Source organism: Podarcis pityusensis, assembly GCF_964106645.2.
Source record: "Podarcis pityusensis genome assembly, chromosome: 5".
Taxonomy (NCBI): domain Eukaryota; kingdom Metazoa; phylum Chordata; class Lepidosauria; order Squamata; family Lacertidae; genus Podarcis; species Podarcis pityusensis.
The window spans coordinates 21,683,702-21,695,487 of NC_138032.1; the positions used below are offsets into that span (position 1 = coordinate 21,683,702).

Consider the following 11,786-nt stretch of genomic DNA (forward strand, 5'->3'; position numbering starts at 1 on the left):
TGCCAACCTAGTAGTTCGAAAGCACGTCAAAGTGCAAGTAGATAAATAGGTACTGCTCCGGCGGGAAGGTAAACAGCGTTTCTGTGTGCTGGTTCGCCAGAAGCAGTTTAGTCATGCTGGCCACATGATCGCTGTCTGTGGACAAACATCGGCTCCCTCACCCAGTAAAGCGAGATGAGCACCACAACCCCAGAGTCGCCTGCGACTGGACTTAACGGTCAGGGGTCCCTTTACCTTTTATCTTTATAGAATAGGAGCATTAATGTGAAATTCAGTACACTGATTTCTCTACTCCATAAATCTAATCAACTAAACCCAATCAACTAAAATTCATTTAACCAAATGATAGTCCTATTTCTCAGCATGTAGTAAAGTAAGCCAGGACTATTGCTCCATGTTGCAGATGTGTGCTGAGGCAAGACTTTAACCATTGAGACCTTGCTCATGCATAGTTCTAACCACACATTACACCAGTTCTAACCTGCATCTTTAGGTTTCTTCATGCTGGTGCATAGAGTCTATACCATAGACACACTGCACCTTTAAAGCCTATTCAAAGCCTGTTCTTTCTCTCAAAGAATTCTGGGCACTGTAGTTTAACTCCACCCCAGTTACAATTCCCTAAGCCTTAACAAACTACAGGTACCAGAATTCTTTGAGAGAAAGAACGTGTTCTGAATGTGCTTTAAAGGTATAGTGCAATTCTTCCCAAATTGGGGGGGGGCACTGTCTCCTTGCTTCCATAAATTCATCCCCAGTGCCCCCCTAGCCTATAAAAAGCATTATTCTGAATAGCAGTTTGCACGACCCACTAAGGAAGATAATAATATAATAATATTCCAACAATAGGTAAAGGGTAAAGGGACCCCTGACCACTAGGTCCAGTTGTGGCCGATTCTGGGGTTGTGGTGTTCATCTTGCTTTACTGGCCAAGGGAGCTGGCATACAGCTTCCAGGTCATGTGTCCAGCATGACTAAGCCGCTTCTGGCGAACCAGAGCAGTGCATGGAAACGCCGTTTACCTTCCCGCCAGAGCGGTACTTATTTATCTACTTGCACTTTGCCGTGCTTTTTAACTGCTAGGTTGGCAGGAGCAGGGACCGAGCAACAGGAGCTCACCCCGTCGTGGAGATTTGAACCGCCGACCTTCTGATCGGCAAGTCCTAGGCTCTGTGGTTTAACCCACAGTGCCACCCGCGTTGCACATTTATTCCAATGAAAAGTATTGAGTTTAATTAATTCAAGAACATTGATGAACTTGGTCCAGCAATACCAGCTTTTCAAAATCTGGTAGTTAGCCCACTTTGGGAACCGGTGATATAAGCACATACATTGCCCTAATGTAAAAGAGAAGAAACAGGCAGAGTTTTCCATTTGATTAGCTCCACCCTCAACTGCATGTGTTTTTTCTTCCTGTGCCTGATGGGCTTTTGCTTGAACCCTCTGCAACTTATAAAGGATGGTTTCTGTTTTTTGTAGGTGGATGTATTAGTTCTAGTTTTTGAAATAGTATGACTTGTTCAGGGCCAAGAGTAAACAACAACAAAACACTTCCTTTATCACCCTCCTGTTCTCTAGATTGACATCATTTGGGGAAACTCAGGGAAAATATAACAATTCCATTATTCTCCAGGCCTTGCGTTAAGAGGCTTTCAGGCTGTAATAGAGGGAGGGGATTGTCGAGTTTTTGTATGAGAATGTACAACACAGTTCTCATACACCAGAGTCACATTCACACCATAAATTTGATGAGAAACAGTCAAGGCTTCCACAAAAGGATCCTGGGAGCTGAAGTTTGTTAAGGGTGGTGAGAGTTTATATGAGATCCCCATTCACCTCAAAGAGCTGCAATTCCCAGAGCTCCCTGGGAAGAGGGATTGATTGTTACACCACTCTGGGAATGTGGCCTAAAGAGGTGAGGAGATCATCTGGATCCATTTTACTTTCCTGTTTCATTTATAGAACAAAAGAATTTGAAGTGTAGGTGGGCTCCCACAAAGCGAGACGCAGTGATAACAGCAAGAACATTTATTGAACTAACAGAACAGGACCACGGGCCAAAGCAACTGCTTATATACATTTCTGGAGGCCTGGGCCACTCCCACTCACAACGTGATTGGCTGTCTAAACTGCCAAGCTATGAATCATAACTCAGAGTTTAAGGGCCAATGGCAGAGGCCCAAATCCTATAATGTTCTGTGATTGGATGTCATGTATTGAATCAGAACACAGGGGCTCAGAATCGTTAGTCCAGACTCAAGTTCAGGCAAACACAGACCACTGAATAACAGAATTGTAGAGTGGGAAGGGACCACGAGGGTCATCTAGGCCAGTGTTTCCCAACCTTGGGCCTCCAGCTGTTTTCAAACTACAATTCCCATCATCCCTGACCACTGGTCTTGCTAGCTGAGGATTATGGGAGTTGTCGTCCAAAAACAGCTGCAGGCCCAAGGTTGGGAAATGCTGATCTAGGCCAACCCCTTGCAATGCCGGGATCTTTTGCCCTACATGGGGCTTGACGCCATGATCCTGAGATTAAGAGTCTCATGCTCTACCAACTGATCTCCATGTAATCTTGGAATACCAATACTTTGAGATGTAGAATGTCTTGCCAAGTGAGATGTGTCAGGTCTAGGGATGAAGGAGAAATTCGGTTTTGTATTTTAATGTGAACCTATCTAATTTGCAATTCCCAAAATATTACGTGTACTGAAACACAGGTATCCTGCGTTTCACACCTTGCTAAATTTTGCGGTGTGATACGCCAACAAAACAGTAGGTATGAAAATGTATGTTTTAGGAGGATGCATGCATAAAAATAAGGGACACGGGTGGCGCTGTGGGTTAAACCACAGAGCCTAGGATTTCCCGATCAGAAGGTCGGTGGTTCGAATCCCCACAACGGGGTGAGCTCCCGTTGTTCAGTCCCTGCTCCTGCCCACCTAGCAGTTTGAAAGCACGTCAAAGTGAAAGTAGATAAATAGATACCGCTCTGGCGGGAAGGAAAACGGCGTTTCCGTATGCTGCTCTGGTTCACCAGAAGCAGCTTAGTCATGTTGGCCACATGACCCGGAAGCTGTACACCGGCTCCCTCGGCCGATAAAGCAAGATGAGCGCCGCAACCCCAGAGTCAGACACGACTGGACCTAATGGTCAGGGGTCCCTTTACCTTTACTGTGCATAAAAATGTGTATGTTAGTAGAAATGTATTATATTGACAGGATCTGGCAAATATATGTATAGTAGGCAGAACTGCATGCAAAATTAGGAGAAATTAGGAGAACCTGGGACTTTCTGAAAGCAAAGCAGATCCTCTGCCACTGATCTATGGCCCTTCCCCGGAGCCCCCCAAAAAATGCTTGGAAGGAAACAAGGAGTGGATTTTTATGTGAAAGGAGTTTGTGTTTGATTCTAGGAACGACTATCACAAATTCCTGAGCTTGAGTATGAATAAGTTCACCTGACTGAAACACTGTTTCTACCTGGTTCTGGCAGGTGGACCTTAGAATTCTAGCAAAAAAAAACCAACATAGAGTAGTATGACCCACTGAAAGTAATGACCATGTCCAAGATAGGTCTACTCTGACTAAAACATAGCCAAATACCATCCATAGATCCCATAGGGCTGATGTCTCCCTTTCTGTCCCTGTGCTAAGACTTCCATAATACAGTGGTACCTCGGGTTACATATGCTTCAGGTTACATACGCTTCAGGTTACAGACGCCACTAACCCAGAAATAGTACTTCGGGTTAAGAACTTTGCTTCAGGATGAGAACAGAAATCGTGCTCCGGTGGTGCAGCGGCAGCAGGAGGCCCCATTAGCTAAAGTGGTGCTTCAGGTTAAGAACAGTTTCAGGTTAAGAACAAACCTCCAGAATGAATTAGTAAGTACTTAACCCGAGGTACCACTGTAGTACTGTTTAAATACCTTCTACCTATTGTTTAGCAGCTAAAGAATTCCCAGAAGAGAGCAAGAAGCAAACCTACAACTCTCTTCCAGTTTACATAGCAGTTGGTAGAAAGGTCAGCTGTATCCCTGCTTTGTATTCAGAGTGCATACCCCACGATCTGGCAATGCATTCCAGTACGTGGTATTACTCCCAGTGAGATGGCTGCGATTCCTAACAATCATTGATGCCAGATACTTTATTGTTACAGAAACCACAGTGAATTCTTTTGTCACTTGTCAGCATTCACCCTGGACCAATAAAAACGAGAGAGAGAGAGAGAGAGAGAGAGAGAGAGAGAGAGAGAGAGAGAAATACTTTCCCCAATTAAGTCTCAAAGGATTGGTGGAAAGTGGCTTGCCAGCCTCAGAAAAGAAAAACATTTATTGGATTAATTGTATCACTTACAGTAAGTACTTATACACTCTTGTTTTGGTTATTTTCCCTCTTTCTTTTCACATTTCCTTTCTTTCACATTATTTTTTCACTGAAACCATATTATTTATGTTTTCCCTGAAAACACGTTTGTGTGTGTGTGTGTATGTTAACTATAGAGCAGGTGGGAGACTGTAGCATTGCCTGTACAACTCCCCTGCCAATATCTTCTCCCACATGCACTGCAGATATTGAGATACACACACACACACCAATTCACTCCCCACAAAGGGCACGTGAAGTTTTAAAGCTTCCCTTAAGCCTTTAATATTTCTAATGTCACTGTTTTTCTTGTAACTATTTTTCAGTGCCGTATCTCTACCTTCTAATCCATTCCCTCATGCAACTAATCAGTGATTACAATTAATTAAATGAGCTTTATTTGAAACAGCTGCTCAGAAATCCATTGGCACCAGGAGGGCTGGGCTGGTGCGGAAACTCACGTTTGCAAAGCTAAGCAAATGCTGGTTACTAAAAGGAGGGTGTCCACATTTTTGCAGGAACTCCTTCCCCCAGTACCAGCCATTGTGGTGGTGGGGTGAAGGAGAAATTCAATGTGAACCTAACAAATTTGTACTTTCCGAAACAATATTCATACCAAAACACAACTATTATTCAAAATTCACACAGTGCAGTTCTCCAGTAAAGTCCTGTATAGGAGTAACATTTGAGAACATTACATAGGGAAAATCATGATGCAAAAATCTGCATGTGAAAAAAGAGATAGAGGCAGAACTCTTCTACCCAGCACAGGTGGAATCTCAGGTGTTCGCTGAAAGTTAAAGCTCTAAATAGCCTTGGACCCCAGGACATTGTGAATTGTCTTTAACACCTCTGTGATTAAGTCCCTCTTCTGACTAGAGCAGGGGTCAGCAACCTTTTTCAGCTGTGGGCCAGTCCACCATCCCTCAGACCATGTGGTGGGCCGGACTATATTGGGGGGAGGAATGAATGAATGCCCCACAAATAACCCAGAGATGCATTTTAAATAAAAGGACACATTCTACTCATGTAAAAACATGCTGATTCCTGGACAGTCCGCGGGCCGGATTGAGAAGGCGATTGGGCCGCATCCGGCCCCCAGGTCTTAGGTTGTCTACCCCTGGATTAGAGGATCATGGAGCAACTTTCTCCAGGTAAGTGATGCTATCAGATTGTGCTTGTAAGAAATGAGTTAATATCTGATTGATTGCCCTTTTTGCCACAAGCAGAAGAAAAAAACCCAAACCAAACTTGGTTAAGAGACAGCATTTCCCATTACACATAATTATAGAACCTCATGGCAATAAATAAATACAGTTCATATTATAGATAAATGTGATGGATAGGTAAATGTGGGAGGGGGGTTATTGTTTTGTTCTTGTTTTAACTACAGTGATACCTTGGTTCTTGAACGGCTTAGTTGTTGAAGAAATCAGCTCCCAAACACTGCAAACCCAGAAGTAAGTGTTCCGGTTTGCAAACATTTTTTGGAAGCCGAACGTCTGACACGACTTCCGCTTGAGTGCAGAAAATTCCTGCAGCCAAATGGAAGCCGCGCCTTAGTTTTCGAACTGTTTCGGGAGTGGGACAGACTCCCGGAACGGATTAGGTTTGAGAACCAAGATGTTTGTTGTTTAGTCGTTTACTTGTGTCCGACTCTTTGTTACCACTGTATTTATTTTGTGCTTTTATTTTGTGTTTTTATCTTGTGAACCGCCCTGAGATCTTCGGATGAAGGGTAGTATGTAAATTTAAACACCAACAACAGCAGCAGCTATAGCCTTCTGCTGTTTTGTTGCTACAGATTCAGACTGGTAGATTACACATATACAAAGTGCATATACCGGTATATTACATTACATCTACTACATATTTTAGAAAGTTTGTTTTGTTTGCTATGCATTTGCATGCCTCTTAAGTTATCATAACCAGATTTGTTTTTCAGATCAAGGAGCTGGTTCTTATCTATGATTGGATACATTTGGATACCATTTTGAATCAAGATGGCTGACAGAACCTTTCAAAACGGCACTAATTTGAACCACTGATTTAAAAAGCCACATTGGTGGGGGGCAGGGGCAGGCATCCCTAGAATTCCCAAGCAGCGCCATGCACAGGGCTGTTAGCATATAATAACAGACAGAATGAAATCTGAATGAGATGGGGAAATGCTGATGTGGCAGAATGGATGGTAGACTCCCTGCCAATTAGAAATCATCAGGGAGAAAGTTTCCATTCCAGCTTTCCCTACACTGTCTCAGTGCTCTATTTGGCATATAGAAACCATTTTGTCATATAAGCATGACATAAGTGAATGAATGAATAAATGAATGAATGAACAATTTGCATGGAGTTCTTTAAGGTTAGGGAAGGCCATTCCAAAATGCATATTTTCCCCCACCAGCAGTCTGAAGTGGTGTAATCCTTTCTACCCACTCAGCACTGTACCTCCTCATTCCACTCCAGGGACAGACTCCAACTAAGTCCATTGTCAGGGACTGGCTGGACAAGGAGGAGTGGTGGGAGGCCCCAGCCAGGGAACCCCCAAGGGAAATCCCAGGGGAGGAAGGCTCAGAACCCAGGAATGGGTGGCGAGACACTGAGGAGAGGTCAGAGGGAGAGGATTGGGAGAGGGTTCTAGATACCGAAGGGCAACAGTGACAGGAATTGCACATGACACACGGCATGTGATGCTTGTGTGACATCACACACATCCGCCACATGCCAGACCCTCTCAATCTTGGGGGACAACCCGGCGCCTCTGCCTACCATGGAGGAAGCTTCTCCTAATGTCCAGATAGAATCTGCTTTCTTGTTAGTTCTATATCCTCTGGAGAATGCTTGCTGCACCATCTGATATCCCTGCTGCTATGTGAAGACATGGTCACTCTTGCAGCAGTAATAATAATAATAATAATAATACCAATTTGAGGACCCTCCGGCATGTAAGAAGAAGAGATGGCTGGGCCATACTAGTGGCCCATCTAATCTAGTTTCCTGTTCCCACAGTGGCCAACCAGATGCCTGTGGGAATTCTGCAAGCAGGATCTGAGCACAACAGCATGCTCTCCCAAATCTCCTCCAGAGGGTCAGGATGACCCCCAGAACAGTCCACATGGGAGGAGAGGGGTGATTGTTTCATCAGGCAAGCATAAATGCTTGCGCTAATGGAGCCATATCCTTAGTGCTCTGGAAAATCCGACCCAGCAGTCTTTATTTAACAATAACACTCATCCCCGGAACCTGCATCCCAAGTAGCATGAGAGAAGCATTGCTGTTTATGGTGTGAACCCTCATCCCACTGTAGGCTCTGTCCTCAGCAGTGATGGCTCAATGCTTTGGCGGGCAAGATGCCCTCAATGGGTAAGCAAATTTAGAGAGCTGGAATTAAAATTCTTTCTAAAATGGTACAGAACTCCAGCCCAGCTTGCTAATACGGTAGCAGGATTGAATTCTAACTGTTGGCACTGTAAACAAGTCAAGGGATGGTTTTCCCATATGTACTGGGAATGCCCAGAGGTAAAGGAATTCTGGAAAAAAATCCTAAAGGTTATTAATGAAATTTTTAAAGTGAAGCTTTCAATAGATTTTGATTTTATGACAATGGGTATACGGTACTTGGAAACACGGCTATAGAGAAAGGTGACCAGTTTACCTTCAAAGCTATGATATTAGCGGGAAAGGCAACGATAGCTTTAGGTTGGAAAGATAGAGAAAAATGGACAGCAGAGGCATGGAATAGTTATTTGTTTGAACTTATTCAGTCGGACATTGTCACAGTCATGTCACAGGAAACAACATGGAAGGTCAAGTCCACCACGATAAGGAACAGATGGATCCCCTATCTTCAATGGATAAAAACTACTGGAACAAAAGATATTTGGTGGAAACTAAAGACGCTATGCCCGTGGCTGAGGCTAATTGTTTGAACCCTTCTAATGGGTATGGGTGGGGGAGAGAAGGGAGGGAAAGGAGAAAATTGTACGGGAAATTTAAAAATTGGAAGGAGATAATATATGTATGTAAAAATCCCGAACTCGAATAAAATAAAAAAAAATTTTAAAAGAAGATGCCCTCAATGGGCTCTGCTCCATGAGTTCAGCCCACCTCTCTCTGCCCCCAGAGGGCAAGACTAAAAGCAAATGGGTGGAAACTGCAGGGAAGCAAGTTATGGCAAAACAACATCCTAATGGAGAGAGGTGTTTGACAGCGGAACAGTCTCCCTCGGGAGGTGGTGGGCTCTGCTTCGCTGGTATTTACCAAAGCAAAGGATGGGTGGCCATCCCTTTGGTATGCTGCCAGCCAAGCAGGAAAACCACTTCAGATAAACTGCCTCCTGACGCCTGGCCTTTGCTCGTAGTTTATAACTTCAAAATACCTTCCATATCTGATTAGGAGCATGGGATGCTGTTTTGCAATGAGTCAGCTCAATGAGTCTAGCGCTGGGTTTCCCAAACTTGGGTCTCCAGCTGTCTGTGGACTACCATTCCCACCATCCATGACCACTGGTCCTGATCTAGCATCAGCTCTCCAGGTTTTTAGGCAGGAAATTTCTCCTAGCCCTCTCTGGAGATGACTGGGGATTGAACCTGGAACCTTCTGCATGCAAAACAAGATGCTCTCCCTCTGAGCACCAGCCCTTTCCAACAGAGGTGATGGCAGGACAAAAGAAGCAAATGCCTACCCACCTGAGCATCAATACCTATATTATATATCCTCTTTCGGCCTCTGATGCATTTATTGTCTGTCCCCAGCTTGGGATATTGAGAAAGCCTTTGCCCAGCTATCACCATGAATAACAACACACACACCCTTGCCTTGCCACAGTTGTTTTTTCAAGCAAGGGAAATGCTGCCACTCCATAGCAGAACATCTTTTTCATGTGGTCCCAGCTTCCATCCCCAGCATCTCCCAGCTAGGACTGGGAGAAAATCCCTTTGCAGAACCTTACAGAGTTCCTGCCAGTCAACTCTGAACTCAATGGACCGACGGTTCTGACTCTGTATACGGCAAAACTCTCTGGAGGACTAGAGAAGAGGAGGAAGCAGCTTACCCCTCACATTTTGGCGAATTGGGTGGCGTGCTGGTCGGATCTTCTTCCAGGATGGTCCTGAAATGCATAGGGAACATCCCTCCGATTACATGCATGGCACCCTCTGCGTTCACGTAGCCACGCAAATCAAACTTCCCAAGCAGCCGGCACTCTTCTTCTCCCTCCTCCCCAGCTGTGTCGTCTTCCTCGCCTCGGGTGGGCTCAAACACGTACAAGGCCTGCATCAGCAGCCCTGTGAGCAGCCAGAACTTTGCACAGGCCATTTTAACTCTGATCCGCTGGAAGGAAATAATTGCTGCTTCCAAAAAAAAGAGCAGAGGGTTTTTATGAGGCTCTCGCGTGTTGACTGTTCGCCAGCCTATGAAGGAGAACGACTGCTCCCATGAGGATCCACACAGGCGGATTCTCTTTGCTGCGACAGCTGCCAAGGCACAACCTCGTCTATGAAGTACTGGAAGGATAGGAAAGGTTGTTGTGATTTTTATTACTATTATTTTTAAAAGAACTGCTCCTTCCCCCACTAATAAAAATGGAGTGACCCACATCTTTTCATGCATTTCCCTTCTCTCATACTGATGCCATTATTTCCCATCTTTTGCTTAGATCTTTAGCACAGGTGCCTGCGTACAAGGATAAATAAACAACGAAGATTTAAGAATCATTGCTGGATCAGACATGGAGGACACTTAGGCTACATTCACGCCACAGTTTTAAAGCACTATGGTGCCACTTTAAACAGTCATGGCTTCCCCCAAACATTCCTGAGGGAAAGTGTGGGAACCACAACGCTTGTCCATGGCAACGGATACCGTAACACATTAGGGCATGGGGTAGGAAAACTAAGTTCTGCGGGCCAGATCAGGCCAAATAGCCTTCTGGATCCGGCCCACGGACAGTCCGGAATCACCATGTGGATCGCCAGCACGCATGTTCTTTCCCTCTTCCTCACACAACGATGGCGGTGCCACCTCCTCCCTCCCTCCTCTTGGCTTCTCCCTGCCCTGCCTAGAGGAGGAAGGGGACTGGGCTTTGTTGGTGCCAGCAGCAGCAGCGCTCAAGCAGCCGCCATTTTAAACAGCCCCTCTCCGGAGCCCTTTCGCACGCCGCTCATCGTCCCACTGCCAGCCCCTGCTGTTTGCAAGACACAGGTAAGCAGCCACCGGGGCTCGTGGTGCTCTTGCATCATTCCCCCCCCCCCGCCAAAAAAATATAGTAAGCAGCCCCCCACAAGATCTGAGGGACAGTGGACCAGCCCCCTTCTGAAAAAGTTTGCTGACCCCTGTATTAGGGTATGAAGGTGCCACAAGTCTCTTTGCTGCAACAGATCAACACAACCTACCCATTTTAAACTCCCCAATGGGAGGCTCTTTCCAAGCCTAACTGCTGCACGTGTGCAGAAGCAAGGCAGGCAGATCATGGGCCAGATGTGAACACCCAGTAAGTCACATCTGGCCTCTTGACAGACATTCCCCCTCCCCCCTTTTAAAGCAGCAGCTTTCAGTCATTCTCTCCCCAGGGAGTCTTTTCCAAGTCAGCACCTTTACTGAGGGACCCCAGCATGCTGGAGGTGCATTTTAGAGAAATCTGGGGGTATGCTCTTAGGCCCTGTCTCTTTGTCTATGCAGGTGACAGTGGCTTCAACCAAATTAAAGTGAGTTGTGACGAAGGCCCCATCTGCGCTGCACATTTAAAGCAGTATTGCACTGCTTTCAACACTCTCATGGCTTCCCCCAAAGAATCCTGGGAACTGTGGTTTATTAAAGGTGCAGAGAGATGCTAGGACACCCTTTTCCTTACAAGGCTACAATTCCCAGAGTTCCCTGGGAAGGGCGATTGATTGTTAAACCACTCTGGGAACTGTAGCTCTGTGTAATGCAACAACCATCTTGGCTGAATCTCTACTGTAGGCTTACTGAAAATATGCAACCTACCTATACTTCTTGCCAAAAATGGGATGGTTATACCATAACACAGAACAGCCACCCTGGATTTTGGTACATGTATTGCATACTTTCCAAATGCCCCATTGAATAGTGCTGGGTCTCATGTTGTCATCAAATGATACATCACTCAATGTGGACTTGGTTGCTCTTTGACCCTGCCGTTCACCTTTTGTTGGAACTCTGGTTTACCAATTGAATATTACATTTTCCATTTATGTGCTATGTACTTTGGCAAGATTATGATGTGGGTAAATAATATATCCCTATATGTCAAGGAAGGCCGGGGTACATGGTGGGAGAAATGGCCGCTTCTTGGAAATTGACAGAAAAGGGCAACACAAATGATCAGCTGGAGACCTCACCTATGAGGAAAGGAGGCAAGATTTGTATTTGTTTATTTTTTAGTTGGGGGGAAAGGTGTGAA

The 11,786-nt window shown here is 45.2% G+C and overlaps 1 protein-coding gene across 3 annotated transcripts in view; it reads right to left on the bottom strand.

Moving 5' to 3' along the window:
* LOC308478316 (vomeronasal type-2 receptor 1-like) overlaps positions 1 to 11,257 on the bottom strand; it is a 30,301-nt gene extending 19,044 nt beyond the window's left edge. The window contains exons 1-2 of one of the 3 annotated variants that reach the window (XM_081007836.1): positions 10,958 to 11,257; positions 9,420 to 9,870 (exon numbers count right to left, since the gene is read on the bottom strand). In XM_081007836.1, the coding sequence (XP_080863962.1) occupies positions 9,420 to 9,870; positions 10,958 to 10,979 (473 nt within the window). In that variant the 5' untranslated portion in view covers positions 10,980 to 11,257. Of the gene's footprint in view, positions 1 to 481; positions 622 to 9,419; positions 10,276 to 10,957 lie in introns of those variants that run through there. The other 2 variants (XM_081007835.1, XM_081007837.1) reach the window with 2 other exon arrangements.
* Positions 11,258 to 11,786: the final 529 nt, after the last annotated feature.